The following is a 27,688-nucleotide window of genomic DNA, read 5'->3' on the forward strand; positions in this document are numbered from 1 at the left end:
TTTTTCCTTTTTTTTTTTTGGTTAAAACTATACTAGTAAGAGTTGAAACAACAAGGATGTAGAAACTAGAAAGGCATAAAACACAGGAACTTCATTAGCTTCTTTGAACGTTTCTCCTCCCTTCGAGCTGCACGTCCAGGTTCATCACTGCTGCTGTTGCTGCTGCTGGATGATGTGGCTCTACGAGCATGTGATGGACCTTCATCCTTCAGTTTCTTAGCCGCCTTCATTTTCTTAACAGCCTGATCTTGAGATTTCGATTTGTCATTATCAGGAGTTTGTTGAGTTTCTTTGGCTTTAGCATCATTCCCTATAAATACAAACCCTGCCAAGCAATGCCAGATGAATCAAAGAATAAGTTTTACCCTAAACATTCATGTGTTTCTTCCAGATGTCAAATCTCTTTCAAATTTGATGTTCATGATTCGAACGAATTAGTTCTTAATGATAATAGGCTAAAAGATTGTTGAACAAGTTCATCACAATTGAGTGTTTATGAAAACTATAGAAGTTGAGGGCGAACACGTTTACTTACCTAAAGGTCCAGGCTGCACAACTACATCATTTGCTATTTGACACATCATTATGGTATGATGATTGCTGGTCGAACCTTTTCCACTCAAATCTTCCTTCTTCTCATCATTCAGTTCCGCAAGAAGTGAACCTTTTCCACTCAAATCTTCCTTCTTCTCATCATCTAGTTCCGCAAGAAGTGCCCGAGAATTGAAAAATTCATCAGACACGAAGCTCTGGCGACTTGTATTCTCTGAACTAGACGAATCATGTGATGCTCCATCAATAAGGTCATTCAATTCCAGGTAGTCCCCTCGCATAATGCAATCTATCTCAGACTGATCTATCCATTTGTCAACGAGTGATGACCCAGCCCCTTCTATCTGTCCGTTTACCTGATAAAACTTCGGCAGTCATTAGATGGTTTTGCTGACAGCATATAAACACATTAATATACCACATGGAACTAATGCACAATAGTCATGTAGGTACAATATCCTGAATATTCAGAACAAATCCGAGACATTTGTAAACCACAAAGATGAAAAACAGGAAATAGAGTTGAACTCAAGCTCATTCAGAACTTGGCCAAAGACTTTGTTATGCCCCACAAGACAATCTACACCGACATACACAACCATATAACGACAAAACTAATGTTAAAACTAGTTGGACATTAGCAGGATGGAAGTACTAGAGAGAAAGGAGATGAAGTAGCACCAACCTGGGGTTCAGCAATTGAACGTTGCCCATCGTTACCGCTAGTGTCTGGGTTAACTGATGGGATAAAGCTAAAATAGCTCAATAGGTGACGTACATCGTCTTGCTCTGCATCATTCCACAAACCAAAAAATCTACAAATTGCAGACTCCTGCAAAATATCCAACCAAACCATTAGTTCACCTGCGTAAAGATAGGATTATAGGAAAGATGGTAGTAAAGATTTACCTGTGACTTGGTCAGATCACGCTGCCCTTTTGGTGTTACTTTATACTCATGCATTATATAGACAGTTTTCTGTTCGATAGAGGCTTGGACTTGAAAAAATTCATAAGTGGTTCTCCAACCACTGATATCAGAATTTGCAAATATTTCACAGGCTGAATCTTTTACTCTCCAGAGTCCATATTCCGTCGATTTTTCCTCAGTTTTTCTTACTAGGAACCATGCTCCATCTATGCGTATCGTGAATCATTAGTAAGAAAAATAATTAAAGTTGCCCCAAAGTAAATTGATTATAAAATGCAATCACCAAAAAACATACGAACCATTTTGTCAACAATGTAAAAGAAGAGAGACAGAAAACATGTGTACTCAACAATCTAAAACAAGAGAGTAGAGTGTACGCAGACCTTACCACTACCCCGTGGAGGTAGAGAGGTTGTTTCCGAAAGACTCTCGGCTTAAGTGCAACCAATCCAAGTAAAAGAAGAAGAAAAAAGTGAATCAAGCATAGCAATTAATAAAGGAAAGAAGTGCATAGCCTACAAGAGAAAAACAATAACAAAATAATGTGATAATCGAAACACATGATGATAAATATCAAAGGCAAGAAATACAAGAATACGATTAGTACTAAAATAGACACAAACAAGCCTGAATCTTCAAGCATCAAGACAACACTCCGCTGCCTACTAGCCTTCTACCCTAATAGCGAACTCCACGCACTCCTATCTAAAGTCCGAAGTGGTTTTGTGTCATACATTTGTTCTGCAGAAAGAAACATGAGGGAAATAGTGATACAAGACGTGTCTTCTGCTATGACCAACTACTTAGCTAGATCAGTTTCAATGCCCAGAACTTATTCTAAATAGCACCACCAAAGGTTGTAGTTCTATAACTTTACATTATTAATTTATCATCTCGAAATAGAAGGTTGTCTGTTAAAGGTTCATAAAGTCACATTTTCTATCAAACACACTTAGAAGTATTAAAGATCGCCGATCTAATACTTCATCATCGATTTCAATCCAACACGTTTTATCCTTTTCTCAACAAGCTCTATTAATTTATCATCTTGAAATAAAATGTTGTCTTTTAAAGGTTCATAAAGTCGCATCTATCAAACACACTTAGAAGTATTAAAGATCGCCAATCTAGTACTTCACCATCGATTTCAATCCTACACGTTTTATCCTTTTCTCAACATGCTCTATCAAAGGAATAGTAAATGAAATTAGGCGTTAATTAGGATCCCTATATTTCTTCCTCTAAAAGCAAATCAAGTTTCAGATTTCCTTATTGGATACAGCCATTTGAACACAGATGAGGCGATAAAAACAAACTCTTCCGCAAACAGGACAGCAATTTTTTAACACAGAATCTACAAACATCATTTGATTGATGAATGGACAGTAAACCAATAATTAAACTTGATGTTTACCTGGCAAATTTGAAGGATCATACTGATAGGGATTAAACTCAATCAAATCATCAGGGATGGGCGATCCACGGTTAATCTGGTGGAGGACCAAAAAGATTTCACCATCAGTCCCACAGGAACTCATCAAGCCTGGAGGTGGAGCTGACGGAGACAGAGGACGCATGGTAGACAGATGATGAAATAGATCAAAGCTGGAAAAGCTAGCGTTCCGATCTACTTCTGTGTTAAATCAGAGAAAGAGAGTAAGTGAGACAAAGGCACAAACAATGCTAGCGTTCCGATCTACTCCTGTGTTAAATCAGAGAAAGAGAGTAAGTGAGACAAAGGCACAAACAATGACAGCTATCACATAACCAAGACTTAAATTCCGCAACGACTTTCTGTATAACGACAATCATAAAGAAGAAGAAAAATCCAAAAGATCATTCATCAGATTTATGAGATACAACTTTTAACTACCCTCTAATTTTTATTTAAAAAATATAAATCTAGGCGGACATATCGAATCTGCTTCATAATCTAAGATAGATTACTGTAAATACAGACACAAAGCTGAGCAAGTTTGATCAATTCTTGTTCATCTAACATGTTCATAAGTGCCTTGTAAAGGAAATGAACCTAAAAAGCTCAAAGTCATTTCAATCAGACCACTCAATTAACTATCAGATTCGTCGAAAAATGTTTGAACAAAATTAGAAACTAATGATGATAAATCTAAATGGATAGATATCTCACCAATTAAGAAATCAGCCTGTTTATTTTCAGAGGTAACTTTCACCAACTTTAACAACAACATACTCAGTGCCTTGCCTTACCTTACCCTTACTTCAGAGGCAGAGAGGTTGTTTCCGATAGACCCTCGGGTCAAGGAAAAACAGTCCAAAACATATCAGAAAAAAGAATAACGGAAGTACAAGAAACAACACATAATAACAAAAACAGCAAAAGGAAAAACAGTCAACGCATTCCAGAAAAAGAAGTAACGGAAGTACAAGAAACAACAGATTATAACAATAACAGCAGAATGAAAATCAGTCAAACCATTCCAAAAAAAAAAAGAACAAGAAACAATATATAATACCAAAAAACAACAGATAGTAACAATAACAGAACAGAAACTACAACGAAACAATACGATCGTTTCATCAACTTCAAATGATATCTAAAACAGCATCCAACATTGGCCCATTGACTAAGCCTTGACTTGAAAAAAAACTTCAATATCATATACACATAATTGGAAAACCATCAAAACAACAATCATTAGAAAAAGAACAGAATTATTCAGACATGATCACCGCGAAAACAAGAACAACAAAAAATCCACATAACAATGATCATCAAGATGGAAAATTCAGAATTGGACAAGCAAAATCAGAATTGAACACTAAAAAAAATGATAAATGAAGAAACAATCAAACATTATCCATCAATATGTAAGCTTTTTAAGTAAAAAAACAAACAAAAATAGAAAGCTACATAATTGAGTAACAAGAACATAATTATTGGTAAAAATAAGCAAGAAATCTAAAGTTCTAACCTTTCTTGATGGCTTTCTCTCTCTATACTTTCTATTTGAGTTGTAAATAATTTGTGTTTTTTTTGCTGGAAAGCTTTATATAGAGGGGTCTGTAGTGGGATTTGTTAGTGTGACCATGGTCAGTTAATTGTCCTTCCTCACAGTTAAACACTTTCTACTACTACAACTCCTAGCTTGCACCATCTGACATCGTAAATTTATGATCGTGCTATTCGGATCAATTTTCTTGTATATTAATTAATTTCATAGAATATTCAGTTAGATAATTTTGTTAATCAAAGTTAGGACATGTGAAAAGAATTATTTCGTATTTTTTGTTTTTTCTGAATTTTAAATCTGAGAACTCGAGTTTTTGATCATATTATTGATGGCTGAGTACACCCTCAAGTGTTCTTACTCAAAATCCTAAATTTAAAATTCGAACTCCATTAGAAAATATTTAACTAAAAGTTTTCGTGGAATTGAATTTAGCCAACCTCAATAGTGATAAGAAATCAGACAATGCTACTTGCGCTGACTCAATATATTTAAAAGTGTTTAATTGATACGAAATTTAAGCTCGAAAGAAAAATTATTAAAATTTATTATTTTAAAATAAGTCATTAAATAAATAAAAAGGGTAAAAGCAAAAAAGAGATATGACATAAGTTAAGACGAAAAAGTATTTATTTTGATTTTTACCTTGATCTTTGGTACACTGAACAATGAAATTTTTCATAATTAATTTAGATTTATTTTATTTTATCGTATTTTATCCAACTTGATATTATTTTATTTCGAGGACTAAAGGGTTTAATTGTGGCACAATGTCATTGGTCTAATCACATGAAGAGTTTTTTAGGCGTGTGGACCCTTATTTGGTACAGTAATCTGAGTCAGCAATTGGCCTTGAAATATTCCTTTAAAACATTCACTTTTATTACGTAATGTGCTTATGCTTGGCTGATGCCATTTTTTCTTGCGATCGTGATATTATATTGGACATGTTATTATTTATAACGTAAATTTCATGTTATGAACGGTTAAAGATTAACATATAAATCATAGTTATAGTAATTGTATAAGACTTTTTACATCTTATAATTATTTTAATTTAGAAAATTTATTGTGAACCATGATAACTTCATAAGGATCATAATATTAGATATGAAAAATAAGATCAATCAACTGATACTATTGAATGAAATAAAATGTCGTTGTGTTCTATATGTGATCTAGACCTTGTTAGTTATTCAGACTTAATAATATAGTTAAGGATGTAGATAATATTTGGTTAGAGTTAGGAAAAAATAAGTATTAAGTTAAAAGTAAACTCATTGTTTGAATATGAGCTTCGAACAAAAAAAATTAGTGAAAATTATTGTTCAATCTAAATATTCCATATACTATAATTTAAAATAATATTTTGATACTTCTTTAAAACATAAAATATATTCCCCACCACTTTTTAAGGAAGTGGATTTATATAATTATGAATCTACACTTGAAGAAATTTAAGAAAAAAAAAAGTTAGAAAGTAGGTGAAGATAAAAAGGGAACTAATGTCAAAATTATCTAATTTTTGTTTGGTAGCTATGATTTGATGTTTGTTCCCTCTCTCATGAATAAGAAAATTGTTTTCATATAAAATTACTCATAAAATTTATAAATAATTTTAATTTCCATTTTTGTTTACATAATAATGTTAACTTTAAAACATTATATTAAAAATTTCACAAATTTTATATCAAAACATCCACTTGTCTAGATACTGCCAAAAAAAATGTAATTGACGGTGCTAAAAGGCTTATCAATTTTCAAACTGATGAAAAGGGGTTTAGTGGGGTAGGATGGGGGTGGGGTTAGGGGTGGGAAAAGGAAGAAACTTTAACATTTTTAACAAAAAATTAATAATAACCTATGTTTAAAAGGTGGGGGCGTGAGTTGAGACGTTTCATACAGTTCGAGGTGAGATATATTTCAGGAGATACGGGGCGTAAATCTATGGATGTACGGGGTGTAGCTTGTATATATTCAGTTTTTTAATAATAAAATTAATAAAATAAGCAAAAGTAAACCTTTTAATGATTTTATAAATAAATTTTATAAAATTAACCTATAATCTATAGTATTATGATTTTTATTTGAGATAAGTATTGATAATCAATAATGAAGAGCAAAGTTTTATAATTACTATTTGAGAAATATCATTATAGCAATAATATAATATATGATTTAAAGCAAAAAAAGTTTTAAAAAAAATAAAAAACGCTCAGATCTACGTTTTTACGCTCGAAACTTATGCCTCAAATTTAAAAACTCACGTTTTATGAATATAAATCTTTGATTTACGCCCAAAAATATTTTTGAAAACATTGATTATAATAAAAAGAGTTTTGCATAATAGAATGACACAACACAACAAATCAATCACTTGTTTACCAAAAATAACTATCTATTGGTCTATGTCATCAATAAATAAATTATTGGATAGTTCATTGCTTCTTGACTCCAATTGAATAAAGAAAAAAGTTTGTGATTAATTATTAATAAAAGATCCAATTTTTAAAATGTGAATTGACCATGTGGTCTTGTCACCTTTTCTCAATCACTTAATTTTTCCATCAATGTCAATGAGTCAATAATGTCATTTACACAAAAACACAAAACATTCAACAATTTTATTTGAAGATAAATTATGATCAAGATTTAATTTATATTATAAAAAAGATAAAAAAAATTTAAGAGGTTGTTGGTTCATAAAAACATTTTTCTATCTTATTTAGTACAAAAGAAAAGAGTTTGAATGATCTTAGAGATTTTTAAAATATAATTCTCATTATTTAATGTGAAAATAATTAATCTCGATACTAACATTCTATGAATTGATAAGTGTTATATAATTTTGACGTTGTCATTTAAGTTATACCATGATTATAGTAATAAAGAGAAATAAAGTGAAACTAAATATTCATTCCAAAACTACTTATGCTTTTACAATATAAATCAAATAAAAGTATTATGAATTCATTCTTAGATTTAATTATAGAGTGTCTATTTTTTCTTCCAATTATTAATTAATACTAATATATAAAAAAAGATTCAATTTTGAAAATTTAGGATAGTTGTTTTTTTCATGAATTGACCATGTGGTCTTATGTGTCATTTGTCAATGAGTCATATACGCGCAAAAGAAGAAAACCACTAAGGGGTTTTCAAGTTCTTAGATTTGGATATGCTAAAATTAATTAATTTTAATCGACGATTTGATTTGTTGTTTAAAGGACATGCCTTATATAAATTCTAAAAGAATTGTTTATTTATAAAATATATTTTCTACTTTACTTGGTAGAAAAAATGTTTGAAGAATCTCGTAAATGTTCTTGTCATTTATATTGTTTTATGTTAAAATAATTAATTTTGATATAGTTATTGTTAGATTTGATATTCCTCCTTGTTATGTTAATCAAGTAAATTTTATAAATTCAATTTTAAATTTAATTATGAAATATCCAATTTTATCTTATGAACCAAATAATCTGACAGAAAAGTAAGAACTATAACTATTATCTTATATCCCCATAGAATATGTTTTTTTTTAATACTTGATGTTTGGTCCATTATTATTTTCTGTACTTTGATGTAACTCCTAATCGTCAAGCAAAAATATGATTATTCTTTGGTATTAATAATTACTTCAAAAGGCAAAAGAAATAAAGTAAAAAAAAGTTTCTCAATTCGGTTACATGTCTTATTCTTTTGTATAGTGTTGTTTGACCAATGGAATAACGAAATAATAATAATAATGGCCCAAAAAGAAATAGTTTATCTATTTTTTATAAATTCAAAAAAAAAAAAACACTCTTAGTTTATATGATATTGATTGACTTAAATTGTTATATTAAGAATAAAAAATTAAAATTAAAATTAATTTTAATTATAATAAACTGATATTTTTATTAGAACAGATTAAAAAATATGACATAAAATACATCGAATAACTAATAGTAAAAGAGAGTGTAGAGAATATTTAGATGATGGAAATGACCATCGTTTTCCTTTTTCTTAATTTTCTTCGAATTAAGAAATTGACCAATTGAAAAGGAAGCTTATCACCAATGTTGAATTGATAAATGACTAAGAAAGAGATTGAAAATAACTTTAAACAATATTCGATATATGGATTAGTAGATTGATCAGCGATTATGAGTTTGATAAACGATTAATATAATTATCTGATCTATTTAATTAACTGAACTAACTTGTAACTGAGAGTTTCTTATTTTATTGATGTAATTTCACTTCATTTTATGAGATCATAACAAAAAGTTCTTCACTCGAGTACCTTTTTAAGTTAACAAATACTTTTTTTTTCTTTTCTCAAAATCACAACAAGCAAGTGAGAGAGATACATTTCGAACCTATGTTATTTCAAATTGAGTAATATATTTTTAATTAATTAAAAAAACGCCAAATATAGTCTTTCTTCTTTTGTAATTTATCAAAAAAAATTGATAAATTTGTGATACTAATTTCTATTCTCTTATATTAAAAGACAAAAAATCTCTATACTAAAAACTAAAGTATGATGTAATTTCATATTCATATCTAATTTTCAATTTTGCATTGATCTTCTATTAGTATTAATTAATGGAAGAAAATAAACAAATAAAAAAGTAGGGGTGGGAGATGAAAAGAAAACATTTTCAGGGACTTTAACGTACATCTAAGCAAAAACGAGTACCAAAATGCAAATAAACAAACTTTTCCCGCTTCCCCCTTCCCGCCGATATTTGCCCGATGAACCGGAGAGCAGAACAATTCCCCAATTCTGAAGATGGAAGAGAATCAGTTGATGGAATCAGGAGTTTCTCAGCTGAACTCAAATGCCTTCTTCATCGACCCGGTTCGAATACTCAACCGTTCTTATACCCGGTTTAGGGTTTCGCCTTCTACGTATTACTCTCGCTTCTTCGATTCCTTGAACTCAGCACAATCTCCAAAAGCTTCCGAAGATTTTAGAAAAGGAAAACGTAAGAGGAAGAAGAAGATTCAATCTCTAAACGAGCGCGAACAAATAGCCGATCGTCGTCACCAGGTAACATTAAATTTAGAGTGAAGAGTAAAAAACACAAATGTATATGTTTTTTCAAGTTTCATATATGAACTATCATGCGTATGACTTTTCTATCTAAAATATCACCTAATGTTTATCGAAATAACCTGGAATATAAGCTGTTCCTTTTCCTGCATGAAGGATGGTGATAGTGCAGGTAGGAAACGGTAACAATTGCTAGCTAACGCGTGTTTTTGATAAATAGTTGATGTTACTTAGGTAGAAAAAGTGAATAACTGATAGCTCGCAAAAATGTGATGATTCAAGTGTGTTTTTGACAAATAAACTCTTAAATTTGACATATGATAGTTTCTGGTGCAGAGGAAAACTACCGATAACACACTTCACATTACTCCATGGTGAAGGAATAATAGTTTCATTTTCAGAAGAGTTTACCTGCTATATTTAATTTAGAGCAGCTAATTTTCTGTGCATTAAGTGTGACATTTAATTGTATTGAAGGAGGTGAAGCCATTCTTGTTGAAAGCGCATGAAGCTCTGCTCGAAGCTACTGATCTTTTGAAAGTTTTGAGAAATTTGAGGAATGATGGATGTGCCGTGGGGGAATGTAAGGAGTTGTCGAAGGAAACTAGTGAACTTTCCTTTATGGAGCTTGGAGGTGTTTGGCAAGCTCCATTGTATGAGATTGTTCTCAATTATCAGCAAGATGATAAGACTTTGCAAAATGGAGGTTTGGTCTACTTTACAAGAAACTTACAGTTCATTTCAGTAAAAAAAAAGAACTTAGGCGTTTACCTCATGCCCAAAATGCTCTCTGACCACTGTGGTGATAGTGAGAGCGGTAATACTGTACACAGTTTTCTCCTTGCATGTCTGCAAAAGAGACTGTTGCTGCACTTTAAGTTTGTGACCTACTGGTCATCAAAGGAACAACTTACTGTAGTGACAAGGCTTACTTTTTATCCATTTCAATAAAGTTTCAGTAAATTGTTAGCTTATTTCTCATAGTCCTGGGCTGGTTATGTTTTCTAAAATGTCTTCTGTGTGGTTTTCAGGTTCTCCGCTTGCTCAGAGTATTGAACAAAGAGAGACCCCTGTATTTAATAATCTTGTTGCCAATGAGGGAAGCTATGATATAGAGGCTGAGCTTTTTAATCACAAGTATATTATTCCCAAAAGGAGTTGTTTTTATATGGTATGATACGAGGCAGATGCTTCTTAGTTGTTTCATTATTTACTTTATGTTGTTGGTTCATGCAAATGAAAATTGATATTTTCCTTTCTGTGGAAGGCTCTTTTCTTTTCTCTCATGGAACTTGAAATCCAGAGACCAGAATCATATGGATTTACTAATGGCTATTTGTCCTTTTCTTTTTCTGGTTTTGATTTTATCTGCATGGGATTTCAAATCTGACTTTTGCATTTTATTGGTCTTGTGTCTTGAAGTCTGATATGCAGCAGATTGACAGCTTAATCCCAGGTAAGGAGCTATGATCCTTTTCTTTGTGTTTGAGCGGGGATTATTAAATTCCACTGGATCTTCAGTATATTGGGAAATATCCAGTTTAAAGGCTGAAATCCTCATTTCCTGCCAAAAATATTAGTTTCATGGTTCGTGCATAAGTAAGAATATGGGATCCATCTACTTAAACTCTGATTTGGTGTTTTCTTTTTCAGCTGGTTCTGATTGTGGCTTCAATCTCATAGTTATAGACCCCCCTTGGGAAAATGGTAGTGCTCGTCAGAAAGTTAGGTCCGTGTTAATCCTATCTCTGATTTGTCTCTCTTGCTTCTAGATTATTAGCTAGCCTTGCCTAGCATTTATTTTATAGGGTTCCACTTTCTACAAAGTTTTTTTTTCCTGATGATAGTCAAGGAGCAATTCATTGCCTGTACACCCTACAGGGAAACATTTCTCTTTGAATTTTGTGGGTGGGGTAGGCAGTACATGGACATAGGAGGGTAGTTGAACAAATATATTGTAAGTAATTTCCTCTGATTGATTAGATTGGGTCAATAGTTGTCTGACTACCATATTAGAAGCTCAAACTATTAGGTGTGAAGGTCTGTGTTGTAGATTTCTATACTTCTATCAATATGCAACTACATGTTGTTGCAGGTATCCAACTTTGCCTAGCCGATACTTCTTATCTCTCCCTGTCAAGCAACTTTGTCATACGGCTGGAGCACTTGTTGCATTGTGGGTTACCAACAGGGAGAAGTTGCGAGATTTTGTGGAAAATGATTTATTTCCCAAATGGGGAGTAACATATGCTGCTAGCTTTTATTGGTTGAAGGTATCATGTTTGTCCTCAGCTCTGAGGTTATCTTTAAGCTACCTTCTATCTGAGAGAGGAGAGGGGTAGGGAGAGGGATGAGGAATTTCAATAACACTGATGAATAGTGTATATTGACTTAAAAGTATGCACTTAGGTATCTATGTTGATTTTTGTTACAGGTCAAGGCCAATGGAATGTTGACTGGTGAATTGGATCTCTTTCATCACCGACCATATGAATGTCTTCTCCTAGGTTACTGTGATGGAAAGGTTAGCTTGTCCCATGCCTTGAAGTTGCCTTTGTTAAAGATTGTTCTTTTCTTCACTTTGTCATGTCTTTGCAGGATACACATTCTGGGAATTTAACAAGATCGAATCCTATACCGGATAATCGAGTGTTCATTAGTGTTCCTGGTGATTATTCAAGGAAACCCCCCATTGGAGGTAACCTGTAATATATCAAAGCTGCAACCCCTTCTGGTCCTAATTTGATTCCCCCCCCCCCCCCTTTTCCCCCTTTTCAGTTGGTCTTTACTTTTCTGGGTTGGGAAAGAGGGCGGGGCGAGGGATGACATATTATTGATATTTTCTACTATTTACCGAAAGAATTGTTGTCTTGTAATTTTTTTCTTATCCACATGGATTAGAGCTGCTGCTAGATTATGTGCCGGGGTCTATGCCTGCTCGTTGCATTGAACTATTCGCTAGAGAAATGATCGCTGGCTGGACTTCTTGGGGGAATGAACCTCTTCATTTTCAGGATTCGAGATATTTTGTTAGTAAGACAACAGAAAATTGATGTATCCTGATAGAAGCGCCTCTTACTGGGAAGTTTCAGTCCAAACGATAGGCATCCCGACGATTTCCCGTCATATGTGGTTTTCTCCCTCCTGTTTAAATATCAGCAAAAGATTAAGAGATGTGATTGTTGTACTTCTATCAATTTGCCAAAAGATTAAAAGAGTATAGACTTCAAGGAAGTACCTGGTGGCTTGCAATATCAGCTGACATTCTGGTGCGTGGACTGGCTTATTATTTAAATTTAGCCTATAAATGTTTTTCTCTTTACTTTTGAATGTGATGGTTTTTTATATTTTTTCCTTCTTTGCTTTCCGGGTTGGGGTGTGGTATCCACTTCCTGAATGTCGCTTTGTCTTTAGTATGACTGTTTAGGTATGCTAAAAGAAGTACAAATGACTTTTGTCTGGTATAATTTCATTTGAACTTTCTTCTCTAGAAACAATCTTTTGTCCCAATTATAATTGTTTGATACCCCAAAATTGCAGTGGTCTGGTTGCAACTCCTATGATGAAACACTACAAAATATGGAGTACATATTTTCAAGTCATCAACTTCTTGAGTTCCTCAAATGCTTCTTGGTAGCCTAGAAATCTCTGTTTTCATTTCAATTTCTACTGTAAAAAGAAGTTTTGGAGATTGAGAGCAAAAACTGGTTCATGGCTGAACCTCTGTAATAGTAACCAGAGTTGCTAAGTTCCTCTAATTTTTTAAAAGTTGAAATCTAAATCTATTTTTTTTTAAAACCCTAAAAAAAAAGAAATCTTTGAAAAACTGAAGTTGTTCGAAGTTCTTCATGCTCTAGTTCACAAGTTGCAGCGCAACAAAGGCTCTGACCTAGTGGTCAAGGAAGTAGGTTTGAGAACCATGAGGTCTCATGTTCAAATCCTAACAGATTCAAAGACACAAGGTGATTTCTCCCCATCAGTCCTAGCCTTGGACAGAGTTACCTGAACACCACACTTTTTTAAAAAAAAGGTTCACAAATTGCAGTTCTTGATTTTGGAAGGTTGTTTAAGTGCACACTTGTGCTTAGGATATGTGTATCTTCTCTCTTTTAAAATCTTTTCAGATTAGTTGTGCTTTAAAACTCAAGATGCATTGTTGGGCGTCACGATGATTGTAACCCAATCTTGTGCAAGTAACTCAATACCCATTTGGAATGCAATTGTCATAGTTTCTGTATATCTCATTATTGAATAAGGCATGCATTTTGGTTGGTAGTGTATGGAAACTAATTTTTTGGTAAAGCATGATAGAACCTTCACCACCATTAGCCTTGACATTTCTGTATCGTATCTTGGGGTTGGGCATCATGTGTCATGGAGTGGAACACTCTGTAACTTAGCGTTATCCATCTCTGCAACTTGATTGAACCCTCGATTGTTTCTGCAGAAATTGTGCTCAATTATGCATTACATTCTGTTGATTGATTAATGTATTGTGCGCCTATCTGATTTTCCTTTGACCCATATTTTATCTCTGTTTCAGGAGGAACTTGGGACAAAAATTAAATCTCATTGTGGATGTGATTGTTAATGACTTTGAAACAACTACTGGAAAGGTCAGGACTCTGGTATTACTTACTGCGATGTCGAATCATTTATGCTTTATCTCACTATTTCAAAGACAGGCAAGAACATTCACCACTGTATTTTGGACAAGCATCTCAAATTCTTTGAAATGATGCTATATATTTTGATGTATATAGTAATATAAGAATGAAGATTTCTGAGGTGTTTTCCACACACAAGTTTGCTTAGGGATGCAAATGGGGCGAGGCGGGGCATGTCTTGATGCCACTATGTTGACCTGCTTTGTCCTGGTCCTGTTTAGCATTGGTTGGACCCTTGACCAACAGATCACAAACTTAGAAGGTTCATTTTTTGGTGACACTGAACCAACAAATGGATTTTTCGATTTAAGTATCAGATTTGTGTAAAAGTTATTGAGTTTTGGGCTAAATCCGCCCATAGGCCAGCCCAGACCAATTGCCAATTGTCATTCCTAAGTTTGTAGTTATGTGTGTGTCTGACTTTAGCAGCTTCTTGTGAGGATGCATCATACTTTGGGACCAAAAAAAATCTATTCATTTGATGGGAAAAAGTTTGTGTCATATCCGTTATGTCGTTTAGATTTCAGATAAGATACACTCGGAGAGATAAACGCATTATTTACTGTTCTTTGATTAAAAGTAAGTTCGTGAAAATATACTTGAAAATTATCAGTAGTTTCTTTAAAAGTTCGTCAAATTAAAAACATCACTTATTTTTTTAAACAGAGAGAATAAGTGTACATGAGAAATGCGTTCATACCAAAATAAATTCCTTGAGAAATATGGATCGTTGGATACATATAACAACCAAGTCGTTGTAGTATAGTGGTAAGTATTCCCGCCTGTCACGCGGGTGACCCGGGTTCGATCCCCGGCAGCGGCGTTATAACTTTTTCTAAAAGTATATATATATTTTTAATTTTATTCTTCTAGTGCTTAACCTATAATTTTTTATATTTTCATAAAGTTTCAAATAATTGGAATTTGCACTATGTTAAGTTTATTTAAGGGTTAACACTTTGATATAATTTTTTTTTAGAATATTGAAAATGCTTCTAAACTCTGCGCAAATTATTAGCTTCATCCTCGAACTATTAACAATTTTAAAAATATTTTTTACTTGATTAACTAAATTTAAATACACTCAAATCTTGTGCTATGAGTGAAATATACTTTTAACTTATCGTCAAGGTTAGGGGTGTTTTCAACACTTCCATTGACTTTTTATTAAGAGCATCATGCTCTTATCAGAGTTTGAAATCACTTTCTATGTAGAGAAATTCGATAAATGAAAATTTTTATCAAAAAAGTATCAAAATATAAAAAAAATAATTTTATTTTAAATATGGAGTGGAAGAATCCTATCTATTCACGTGGGCTCCACTAATGCCAAATTGAACCCACCACATCGTTATTGTTATTGGTATTACATGTGATTCAGATTCCGTTCCAATTAATTTACTTCTTTTGTACATACAGCCAATGGTGGTCTTTCATTTTCTACGAGGAACCAAAATTGAATACAACACGCATCTAATCACCTTCGAAAGTTAGAAAATAAAGAATTTGCTAAATTTTATTTTATTTTTTTTAAAAATAAATTAAAAAAAAACATAAAGAAAAACAAAGAAAGTACTAACATTTTCCAATATAAACTTCATTTGATTCTAATAAAATACTAAACAATATTGATTGATTTACGCTGTATTTAAAGCATTGTATGTTTATGCTTAAATTTAAAGAAGAATCAAATTCAGAAGTTGTTCGATTGCTAGTTAGGAAGAAATCAGGAAGGAGCAACATGTTCCTTTCTAACAACATGTACATATTGCCTAAAGTATCTTCGCCTTTTAGATAGAAAATATAATAACTAATATATAAGTAATTAAATCATAAATTACTAATACGTACATGAAGATAAGGTAATCAACATTTTAACATAAGCATCAGTAAAATATTGCTAAAACAGGAAAAAAAAAACTTTGTTCTTAAAATAGATAAAAATGAAATAACAAACAAATTAGAACATAGATAACGTAGAAAACACAAACATTTTCCACTATAAACGTTAGCTAATTCTAGTAAAACACAAACAACTTAGAACAAAGAAAGTAAGGTGAACATTTCTCAACATAATTTTCAATTGATCATAATATAACACAAAACAATCTTAATTGGTTATGTAATATCTAAACACACAATTGCAAAAAATAAAAATTAATCTACTTTACTACTTAAAATATTTCGCGTTCAAAATCAAAACTCAAAAGTGTTCAATTGCTACTTATAAAATAGCAAAATGTTCCTTTCTAACTAATATATGTTGCCCAAAGCATCTTGACGTTTAAAGTAAAAAAAATAAAATACAATAGCTAAAGTATTACTAATACGTGAATGAATGTAACATAAACATACATTGTAATTGAATTTACGACTCAAAACCGACTTTATTTATTAATAATATAATATATGACCTTCATTTTCATTTTCATTTGATAAATCAAGATTCAAATCACATTACGAAGAACTACATTCATTCAATTACTTCATAAAACTAAAAATTTTCCACAAAAAAATCCTAATTTTGACGATTAGCAATGTAATCTGCTAAAGCAATCAATGGAGCAGCTTTGTGTGAATCAAACGCCGCCAGCTGTTGTTTAGCTTCGCCGTTGAGCTCCGCCGCAAATTCCTTAGCCTTTTCCAATCCCAGCAGCTTCGGATACGTCGTTTTATCAACCGCCAAATCTTTTCCGGCGGTTTTTCCGAGCTCCGACGACGACTTTGTCACGTCAAGGATATCATCAACTACCTGAAACAATAAACCGATGCATCGGGCAAATCTCCTTAACTTATCCACTTCTTCATCAGCTCCGCCGCCGAGGATTGCTCCGATTACAACGGAAGCTTCTAGCAACGCCGCCGTTTTGTGTATGTGAATGAATTCAAGCATTTCTAATCCCACATTAGGGTTACCAGTACAAGCTAAATCCGCTACTTGTCCAGCTACTAACCCTTCCGTTCCAACAGATTTCGCCAATTCGGCGACAGCAACGAGGATCCTCGACGGAGGAACTCCGATTGTAGCGGTAGCGAGGTACTCGAATGCGAAAGCAAGTAGCGCATCTCCGGCGAGGACCGCCACATCCTCACCGTACACTTTATGATTCGTCGGCTTTCCACGGCGGAGATCGTCGTCATCCATACAAGGCAAATCATCATGAATAAGAGACATAGTATGTATCATCTCAACAGCACAAGCAGCCGCCATAGCATTCCCTTGGTTTCCCCCAACAAGTTCACAGGCAGCAAAACAGAGCATCGGCCGGACTCTCTTCCCGCCGGCGAGAAGCGAATAACGCATTGCTTCATGGATCATAGGTGGGTCTTTTACCATTATAGCCTCATCCAAAGCTCTATTTACACAAATCGCCTTCTCAGCTACGTAAACCTTGAAATCAAATTCTTCTTTTTCCATAACAACTTTCTCATTGGTAGCAATAGCTGAAACAGTTACAGATGAAAATGGTCTATAACATAAACTCTGTTTCAAAAATTTTCGATTTTTCAAATTGATTTTCATCAATCCATTAAACGAATTGTAAGGTAAAGATTGATTGATAACTAAACAAGCTTGAACCCATGAATCAACAACATTCATAGATCTCATTTTCTTTTCCAAAAAGCTAAGCTTAAAAAAAATATGTATAAATATTGTTGAAATGGAATGACTTTATAGGGGTGATAGAAGTGTTGTTTTTTTCCTTTTTTATCACTTCAAATAATATTTTCTATCAATTTAATATTTCAAATTACTTTTTCATTTATTAAATTAAAGATTAATTAAAACTTTTTCTTAATTAAGATCACATGTTCCAAACTACCAGTCCACTTATTAAATCAAGAATTATATTCAAAAAAAAATTCCAATTAAGATCATATATTTCAAAATTACTTGTCCATGGAATAAATTAAGATTTGATTAATCAGTATTTTTCCATTTTAATCCTATGAGTAATGCTCTTTGAAAACCCAAACAAATTTTGTTGTTTTTAAAATAAATAATCTATTTTCTTTTGAGTTTATTTGAAATAAATGATCTAACTGAATAATAACCTATCTTTCTTTTGAATTTAATTGAAAAAGAATGACCTAAGTAAATAATATAAATGTTTGTATTGCTAAGAATGAGAGTGACTTTATAAATAGAAGAAATGAATTATTTATCTCACATTCTCATTTTCGTGAGAATGTAACAATTTGATGATAGTCAAATACCTCCAATTAAATATAGAATAAAATAGTGTTATATTTTTATCGTATATGTCATATCAAATAACTTTTTAAAGTTCCACCTAAATTATATTAGCAGATCGTTAAAGAAAAAAGATAATTTAATTATTAGATCGTCTTAAAAAAATTTACTTATTTTTCCTTTTAGGAAATTTCAAGCTTCTCTTTTAGTGAAGTTGGAAGATACAATATTGATTAATCATGTTTCAAGAAGAAATCAAAGAATTTCTTGAAGATCTTACTAGGTTCAATTTGTGGGAAGAGATTACTTATAATATTGATTCGTCATTTTTTAAAGTACTTATTATATATTTATAAATATAAAATTTAAATTCAAACTTCGTCTTCCTTTGCTTCAAAGAATAAAATATAAGTAACTTATTTCATAACATAAAAGTTAGTTGTTGATTTCAGATATTTTTCATGTTATCGAGTGGTAATGCTATCAACCACTATTTTTATTGAGTTAAAGGCATTACTCCAATTCTTTATTTAGGTCGAGGTTACTTTCTAAGTATGAAAATTGATCAATCTTCCAAGAGAATTATTATAGCCGGGTGACTTTCAATGAAAGCTAACCATAATTGAATAACTATATGAATATTATCTTTTTTTTTCTTATTAAAAAGATATGAACTAGTTAAGGATCGTTTGATGTGAAGAATATAAATAAATACAAGCAAACAAAATTAGCTGGTCAAGGCTTCTCTTGCCCTGCCCCGCCTCGTTGCCATCTCTAGGCAATCTCCAAAATTTTGGAAGTTAATAGTAATTTGCGATCCACTCATATTATTTTCCCTTTTATGTATTTCTCAAAAAGAAAATTAACGCGTCCATACGTGATAAAGGAAAAAATCTTGAAGAGTAGCTACATAATAAAGATTAAAAAAAGCCAAATTAGGAAATAAAAGAAAGTGATATATAATACAGAGAAAATGAGGTCAAAATATGTTTGAATACAATTCACAAATAATCACTTTTTAGTTCATATAACTGAAAAATAGTCACCAGAAATAAAATTTTTCACAAATAATTTTTCGTATTTTATCATGCCATTTCAACTACGACATTATAGTGACTATATTTTAGTTGTAAGGCTGAAAAGTGGCTTTGATTAACATTCTTTTACACGAAGCAAAGAATAAAAACATTTATTATTATTTGTACAGTAAAATTATTGATCGAAGGGGAAAAAAAATAATCAAATTTTGAAGTTTAACTTTGCAATCTATTGACTTTTATTCTAATAAAATAGTTACTCCTCCATTAAGAAATAGGTTTATTTTTGTCCTTGACACGTAATGAAGTCCTATCCTAAAAGTAAACTTATATATATAAAATTGTATACTACATAAATATATATATGCTCTTTAATTTAATTTTAAATTATATTATGACCTTTAATTTTGGATGTGCACAAGTAGACACTTAAATTTGTATAAAGTTGAACAAATACACACGCATGTCCTACATGTCATTTTTGTCCTACGTGTACCATGCTACGTAAGACTCATGCGTCTACTTGTTCAAGTTGATACAAGTTAAAGTGTTTATTTGTGTAAACCCAAAGTTGAAGGATATAAAGGTGAAACACGGTCAAGTTAAAAGACACATTTATGTATTATGCCTATAAAATATAGTGGCAAAGCTGAGCATTAATTTTTTCAAAGAATTTGAGCATTGGTGGCCCCCTAAAGTTGGCACCAACTTTCACTTAGACACCTTAACTAAGTTTTGTTCATTTTAGACACCTCATGTCACGTCTCGTTATGTCATTTTGACACTTTTTACTGACATGACATAGTGAGTGTAGTACACTCCATACCGGTGCGTGAAAGGCTCATTAATCATTTTTTTTTTATTTTCTTCCTCATTTCTCAGCCACCATCTCTCAAAACTTGAATTCCTTCCATGGAGAAATAGTTTTAATGATGCTACTAACAAAAAAAAAAAGAATTTCAACACAATGAGATTTCACAAAAAATAAATTTTAACCCAAGATTCATGTTGTCACAAATAAGAAGGACAACGAAAAAACTTAAAAAAAACGATGGGTAGCGTGGGAGAGGGTGGAGAAGACGATGTGAGTGGGAAGGGGTTGGGGTTGGGGTTAGGGTGGGCAAAGGTGTAGAGACGTTGGGTGGGCGGGGAATAGTGAAGAAGATGATCTAGGTAGGTGGATAGGGGTTGGGGTGGGTGGGGTGGAGAAGATGACCTTTGTAGGGTTGGATTTTTTTCTTTTTGAATTTTTGTATAAAAAATTCCACATGCCCTTAAGTCGTTGGTTACTTTTTCATTCTACAAAAATATCATCATTTAAAAATTATTTTTAATATATATGCCACGTGTTTTTATTTAATTTGTCACTTTGACACGTCATTGGGCGAGTGTGTTACACACACCTTATAATATATTTGACTGACTGTTAAAAAAGTGCTAAAATGACATAATGCAGTATGACTTGAAGTGTCTAAAATGAACAAAGCATAGTTAAGGTGTCTTAGTGAAAATTGATGTCAACTTATGAAGCCACTAATGGATTAAGCCTTTGTTTTATATTGAAGTTCGATTACTTATAGAGATAACTTTAAGATAATTTTCTAATGATAAATATATTAATTAACTAAAAGTAAAACGTACAACAGAATTGGAAAGAGAATGTAATCTATAAAAAGGGGAAAACTCTATGAAATTTATGAAATGCTAGCTAATAATTTATCCTGATATCAATGATATAAATTATACTTATATAGTTGGATTTAATAATAACAAGATTATTTAATAAATATTTATATTTTATGGCTAGATAAAAATATTTAACTTGTTGGATCAAATACGAAATATAAATAGTATAATATAAAACATATCTTTGATTCAAATTAGATAGATCAAGAAATTATTTGAAAAAGGCATATATAACATTTAGTGTCTAGATCAATATTATTAGAATATTATGAATAAAATGATACCAAAATTATAATACTAATAATATCAAAATTACTAATCGTGCCAAACGCTATAGTTAGACCTCATAAATTTTCACGGGTTCAATATTCACTCTGATAATAAATATTTTGTATTATATTAGATAAGATAATCGTAAGATGATTTTCTTTTCATAATGACTTATATAATTAAAGAAAAAATAATGACATTTCAGATCTCTTATATATAAAATAAAAATATCTCATAAAAATGATAACAACATTAGCTTATCTTATGAAATTTTATAGGTAACATAAACTAACAAATAAATTTATAAAAATAATTACATAACTAAATATCCAATATGTTTGTTATATGTAACATCATTTCACTATTACATCTAAATAATATCAAAACTAGTGATACTTCTAGTGGAGAAACAACTTATTCATATATTAATTATATAACATTTGATAACTAGATTTTAAAAAAAATATTCATATAAAAACAATTAGAAAGTTGCATAATTAACATATATAATTAGGAGGAAATCTTATACAACTTATAATAAAAATAAAAGAGTTAACAGCCATTTAATTATTAATATTTATCTAATTCTAATTGATTATCCATCAAATTCTAAAAGATCATTTAATAACTAGTTAGAGTTATAAAAATAGTAGTAGTGTAAAGTTTAGTTATACTCATTAATAAATCTACACACTATTTTATATAGCTATTAATTATTTCATGTTTTATTCTACATAAAACAATACATATATCTTCCTCATAATTAATACACATATTAATTATATAAATTTATAAACTATAAATCAAACATCATATTCTATTCATGAATAATTTACTTTTTAATCACCAGTCGAGCATAACATAATTTATTATAAAATTAATAACTCAATATCTAAATGCACTATCAATAACGTCTAGAAAAATACTTAAAATGAGATATAAAATATAAAATTTTTGACATAGAGTATAAAATATTTATATTTGATTAAAGATGTAAATTAAAATAACAAAATATGACATAATATATTTTAAAAAAATTAAATTAAAAATAACTTGCTCTCGATCAAACGATTCAGAATGTGTTGAATAGTGTAGAACCAAGTATTTGTGGTTGTGGAGTGAAAATATAAAAAGTTGGACTGGCGTCCAGCGTATTTCTTCTTTCCTTTGTTTCTTTCTCTAGATTCTCTCTCATCAATCAATTCGATAAGAGAGAAGAGAGAATCCCTTTGCTGGTTTACGCTAACCTGAGATCAGAAAAAATACCCTTTCTACTCTGCATCTTCTCATCTAAACAGGTTCTTTTTCTTGTTTCAGCTCTTTTTATCTACTTGTAGATGTATACCCTTTTGTAGATTCAGTGATTTTTTGGGTGTTTTGATTGGTACCCAGATCGTATAATCGAATCAGAGTACTGTTAGTTGCTTTAATCTATCGAAACCCTTTGTTTTGCTGACTGTTTTAAGCTGTTTAATCAATGAATTTAAGTGTTTGCTGGTGTGTTTGATCTGAGCGGATTGTTTTTTCCTGTTTGTTCTTGTTGTATTAATGATTTTATATCTGGGTTTGTTTCAATTTTACTTTCTATAGACTATATTTGCTTATTGATTCTGCTAAAGTTTCAGTCTTTGACTTGGGTCATAGCTTGCACCGACTAGGTTTTAGAGTTTTTGATGTTGGTCAGTTTTCTTATGAGCTAAGTTTGCGCTGGTTTTCACTTTGGGTGCTGCATCCGTGTTAGATTCTCCAAAAAAAATCAGTATTTTTGGAGAATACGACACGCACCGATTAACATTTTTGAAGAGTTCGAGCAACATAGCTTATGGGTGAGCGGTTGTCTTACTTTTGTTAAAAACATTTAATTCGATAGGAATGAAGTTCGCTTTTGATTTGGGACATTCACTTTTTCATAGTATGGAGTTGGTTACATGTCCTTTCTGCCAAGCATGCCTGTGGTATGATTAATAGGATTATTTATAGAAATAGTTTATTTAAACCAGGGGATTAATAGGATTAGAATACGAAATATGAACCCCTTTTTTGTTCTTTTACGAAAAGAAATGATCCATTTTCACAATTCAGAACATGCTGATGAAATCTTTATAAAGTACGGAAAGAAAGGATACAGGGTCTTCATGGATATAACTTCAACAAATTTTATATAACTTCAGCAAATTTTATGTCTTTGAAGGTTGTTACGTGGTTATTAGGAAAGAAAAAGATGTGAGAATAGTTTCATGTACTTGGATGGTCTATCGTGCTCTAATTATGTTATATGTTTTCTCTTGCAGGGACCATGATTAAGTTGTTCAAAGTAAAAGAAAAGCAGAGAGAACAAGCTGAGAACGCAAATGGAAAGCCACCAGTCAAGAAACAAAGTCCAGGAGAGTTGCGTCTTCATAAAGGTGGTTTCTTTTTTCCAACTCTTTTGAACTGTTTAGGTTAACTAATGCCCTTGGAATTCTGCATTTGTATGGCAGTATTACTTCCAGGCAGGAAGGTCACTTTCTGCTTTGAGAATGTGGAAATGAGTGCTGCATTAGCGATCCTAATTGAAAATATATGTAGGTTACTGTTAGTGTCAGGATAAAATTATTGTTGAGGTCTTGGCACTCATTAAGGATGCAGGAAAATTTAGGCTCTCAAGACTTCTTGAAAAGAATTATGTTTGTAATGTATGTTATCTAGGAAGTTTTATGGTTCTTTCCACATCTACCTTTTCTCGAAAACTGCTGGAAGAATATGCACAATGGAGAGCTTAAGTGAAAAATTGCGTGTTGTGGAAGTACTTAAAAAATCTTTAAAGCAGGGAGTGAGTGTAGGTGGCTATAGTTCATGGAAATGACATTGAATTCTTGCATCTTCTGTTCATTTTTCATTTGAGTGGGATTGAGTAATGTCATCCTCCTACATTCTCCATTTTTCCTTGTTCCACTTTGCCGATTGCCGCATCCTGTTCTTCTCCATCTTATTTGCTAGTGCTTAAAAGTGCAACAAAGTTACTTGCTGACCTTGTTACTAGTTGGGCTTTAGAATCAAATTCATTCTGTCGTACCCTCTTGCCACATTCATAAGAACCTACCGACTAAACAGTAAAAAAGTAGGAGGTAGTGGAGGGTTGATACAATTGAAACCAAAGTTGTGGCCCAGTGGTCAATGAAGTGGGTGAAGAACCATGAAGTCTCAGGTTTAAATTCCAGAAGAGACAATATATATTCGGTGATGTCTTCCCATTTGTCCTAGCCTTGATGGATAGAGTTACTTGATTCCTATGGCTGATGGAAGGTTCAGGTATTCCGTGAAATTAGTGGAGGTGCACACATGTTGTCCCGGACATCACGGTTATAGAAAAGAAAAGGAAAAAAGTGGAGGGTTGGTACAGACAGCTGGGGTAGATGCAGAGGTGCCTCCCCTGCTTTTGCATATTTTGATTTTGAAATAAGTATAAACTTTTGAAAATTTGAATGAAGTACAAAATTTTTGAAAGTTGAAAAAAGTGTACAAAGTTTTTTTCTTTTTGGCCCGCCCACCTCAATTTGTCTTTTAGAATTGTCAAGTGAACACCTAAGGAGACGAGAAGGGGTAGCAGGTTTCAACAATCTTAATGGAGGGGTAGACAAGCTGGAATGGATCAAGTACATGAAGGGTATGCTACTCTGTCAAGTCTGCATATAAGGAACTGAATATAGCAGTGGTGCAGGAAAGTGATTTGGGCTTGGAAGGTGATATGAAAACGAACAAGTCCCTACAGAGTTAAACTGTTTCATCTGGCTTTTTGTCTAAAAAGGTAGTTTTGACACAGGAAAATCTGAACAAGAGGGGTCACCAACTAGTTTCAAGGTGCTTTATATGTAGGGAACAAGCTGAGACAAACAGAACAGTGTGGAGGATGGTTCATCAGCCTGAAAGGAATCAAGTGGGTGAAACCTGGAAGCATAACAGATGTTTTAAGATGCTGGAGTGGATGGTTATGTGAGTAAGAAGGAAGGGAGATGGAAGATTGTCCCGTCCTGCATTTGGTGGTCAGTCTCTGGACTGAAAGGAACAAAAGATGTTTTGACGAAGTGCAGAACAACTTGCAGGATTTCAAAATGAATTTCTTATGCCTTCTTTATTTTTGGTGTGAGCAACTATTAGCTCAAACCGAAGATATTTTTGATGTCTTAGACGTTCTGTAAGGAATAGAATTGAACTATAAGATGTAAGTCGTAATACTTTTGTAGGGTAACTACACTTTTGATTTAGTTATACCTGTGGTGTATAGAATCAATATTACCATCTCCAAAAAAGAAAAGAAATTGTCAAGTGAATTGACAGTCTCTTCTACCTTCTCACTCACTGAGCTAAATACTGTGCAAAGTCTTAAGCTGTCATCATAATAGTTAGTACTCTACGGATCATCAGTCATTTCCATCAATCAGGGTTTTTTCAAAATTTTCCCATTTATTACTTCAGACAAATATCATTTATTGTCATTCTTCTATTGATTCGTTCTCCTGGTGCATAATTTGTGACAAACTGTGTTGATTTCTCAGAACCTTCAGTATATCCAAGTTCTCAATCTTAGTGCTGTCTTCTGCATACTATGGCTATTATGTATGTGCACTCAAGCATAGAGAGGTGGGGTGGGGGATTCTGTTGCTTGATGTGAGACTACAGCATGATAATTTCTTAGCTTCTGTTTCCTCTTATCTCTAGCTGACTACTCTTTGGAATTGAAGAGTTTCATGTAAAATTCTCACTTAACGCAAGGGATCTATTAACTATTTGTATCTCTGTCCTAACTTCAACGTATTTTGTTTCTCTTACTTTTCCTTTTTGTATCTCCTGTCGCTTTTTTATTTTATTTTTTTGCATCTAAATTGTGACGACTAAACCTTTTCATCTTTTTTCTTATAGATATAAGTGAGCTAAATCTACCCAAAACATGTAGCATATCATTTCCCAATGGAAAAGATGACCTCATGAACTTTGAAGTCACCATTCGGCCTGATGAAGGATATTATATGTAAGTAAATTTATTACAACTTACCTATCACTTATTTTGTAGGCCAATCTTCAAGTTTCTTACTTCTACAAAAATAATTCCTGTGTTGCTAGTTCTACTGTATTTTCGCCTTTCTGCTTTTTTAAAGAAAACGGGAACGTTGGTGAATTTAACTTGGCTTTCTATAGTGATTTCATTTATTGCTTATTTTTCATTGTTCCTGTATATAGGGGTGGCACATTTACGTTCTCTTTCAGTATTTCTCCAATATATCCTCACGAGGCACCAAAGGTTAAGTGCAAGACAAAGGTGGGTATTGGTTATACTCGTTTATTTTCTTCTAGAATGTGTCGAGACTACGACACTTCATCATCATCATCATTGGTAAGACCCTTTTTTTGGTTGTTGGAGCAGGTTTACCACCCAAATATCGACTTGGAAGGAAATGTGTGTCTCAACATTCTTCGAGAAGACTGGAAGCCTGTGCTCAGCATTAACACCATTATCTATGGCTTATATCATCTGTTCACGGTATTTTCTTAATTTTGATATAAAGATACTTGTCCCTCATCCGAAGTATTTAACAATCCGAACTTGTGGTTCTACAGGAGCCGAATCATGAGGATCCCCTCAATCACGATGCAGCTGCTGTATTGAGAGACAACCCGAAGATGTTTGAATCCAATGTCAGAAGGGCAATGCATGGGGGCTATGTCGGGCAAACGTTCTTTACCCGTTGCATGTAGCATCTTCAAGGCTGAAACAATAGAGAGAGTCTGTAAAGTTTGGATGCAAAATTATTTCAGGTGATCTTTCTGCCTCAGATTGGATTCAAATGTCTTTAAATTTACGTCGAACCAGAAAAAAATTCCTGTATGCTAAGTGTAACTCTGCAATTTGTTTTTCGGATACGTTCGTGTATAAGTAAAGACCATTGATGTAGACCTATGTTTTGATGAACTTTCTGCACAATTTGAATTCATTTTCACATCATCATATGAGGAGATTCAAACATGATAAGGTGCATTTTCAGTTCATTACTTTACTCCAGGATGCACATGATTCAAGAAAAGAAAAAGGGTGTCTGCTCAGATTTGTTGAGTTTTTGCTTGACAGAGGCGGATCCAGAATTTAAAACTAGGGGTTAAGTTTTTTACTGTTGAACTCAATATAGGGTTCATCTTAATTGATTATTGCTATTTTTATAAAATTATAAACAAATTTATATAGCATTACTAAAAGTATTGAGTTCATCTGAATCTCGTACCAAAACTCTACTGCCGGGCTCCGGCTCTTGTTAACTGGGCCAAGTGTTACTTAACGTATAGTT

At 32.4% G+C, this 27,688-nt stretch overlaps 4 protein-coding genes and 1 non-coding gene across 8 annotated transcripts; 3 read left to right on the plus strand and 2 right to left on the minus strand.

Annotated features, from left to right (window-relative positions):
• Positions 1 to 6: 6 nt before the first annotated feature.
• LOC107015875 lies at positions 7 to 4,573 on the minus strand. 3 transcript variants are annotated; one of them, XM_027916768.1, is made up of 6 exons: positions 4,437 to 4,573; positions 2,897 to 3,184; positions 1,462 to 1,688; positions 1,238 to 1,384; positions 536 to 908; positions 7 to 325 (listed from the first exon to the last, which is right to left on the minus strand). In XM_027916768.1, exons 2-6 carry the CDS (start codon positions 3,057 to 3,059, stop codon positions 66 to 68), a joined length of 1,170 nt encoding a protein of 389 aa, XP_027772569.1. In that variant the 5' UTR covers positions 3,060 to 3,184; positions 4,437 to 4,573; the 3' UTR covers positions 7 to 65. The 3 variants fall into 3 exon arrangements, with proteins under 3 accessions (XP_027772569.1, XP_015071783.1, XP_015071782.1); XM_015216297.2 differs by having other exon boundaries at positions 2,897 to 3,115; positions 4,437 to 4,567; XM_015216296.2 differs by lacking the exon at positions 4,437 to 4,573 and adding an exon at positions 3,632 to 3,956 and having other exon boundaries at positions 2,897 to 3,115.
• A 4,521-nt stretch (positions 4,574 to 9,094) lies between these two features.
• On the plus strand, positions 9,095 to 14,674 carry LOC107016197 (methyltransferase-like protein 2). Of its 2 annotated transcripts, XM_015216691.2 has the most exons (10): positions 9,095 to 9,513; positions 9,994 to 10,222; positions 10,548 to 10,687; positions 10,939 to 10,972; positions 11,170 to 11,245; positions 11,612 to 11,789; positions 11,951 to 12,040; positions 12,115 to 12,214; positions 12,418 to 12,785; positions 14,060 to 14,674. In XM_015216691.2, the coding sequence occupies exons 1-9, from the start codon at positions 9,253 to 9,255 to the stop codon at positions 12,567 to 12,569; spliced, it is 1,260 nt and encodes a 419-aa protein (XP_015072177.1). In that variant the 5' UTR covers positions 9,095 to 9,252; the 3' UTR covers positions 12,570 to 12,785; positions 14,060 to 14,674. The 2 variants fall into 2 exon arrangements, with proteins under 2 accessions (XP_015072177.1, XP_015072178.1); XM_015216692.2 differs by lacking the exon at positions 14,060 to 14,674 and having other exon boundaries at positions 12,377 to 12,558.
• Positions 14,675 to 14,934: 260 nt separating this feature from the next.
• TRNAD-GUC lies at positions 14,935 to 15,006 on the plus strand. The gene has a single exon. It is a non-coding gene; the product is annotated as a tRNA-Asp (tRNA).
• A 1,539-nt stretch (positions 15,007 to 16,545) lies between these two features.
• LOC107015812 (geranylgeranyl pyrophosphate synthase, chloroplastic) lies at positions 16,546 to 17,865 on the minus strand. The gene has a single exon (XM_015216229.2). The coding sequence runs from the start codon at positions 17,791 to 17,793 to the stop codon at positions 16,702 to 16,704; it is 1,092 nt and encodes a 363-aa protein (XP_015071715.1). The 5' UTR covers positions 17,794 to 17,865; the 3' UTR covers positions 16,546 to 16,701.
• A 4,646-nt stretch (positions 17,866 to 22,511) lies between these two features.
• On the plus strand, positions 22,512 to 27,372 carry LOC107018140 (NEDD8-conjugating enzyme Ubc12-like). The gene is made up of 6 exons (XM_015218530.2): positions 22,512 to 22,669; positions 23,663 to 23,776; positions 26,271 to 26,379; positions 26,589 to 26,667; positions 26,773 to 26,889; positions 26,967 to 27,372. Exons 2-6 carry the CDS (start codon positions 23,668 to 23,670, stop codon positions 27,102 to 27,104), a joined length of 552 nt encoding a protein of 183 aa, XP_015074016.1. The 5' UTR covers positions 22,512 to 22,669; positions 23,663 to 23,667; the 3' UTR covers positions 27,105 to 27,372.
• The last annotated feature ends 316 nt before the right edge of the window (positions 27,373 to 27,688 follow it).

Source organism: Solanum pennellii, chromosome 4 (genome assembly GCF_001406875.1).
Source record: "Solanum pennellii chromosome 4, SPENNV200".
Lineage (NCBI taxonomy): Eukaryota > Viridiplantae > Streptophyta > Magnoliopsida > Solanales > Solanaceae > Solanum > Solanum pennellii.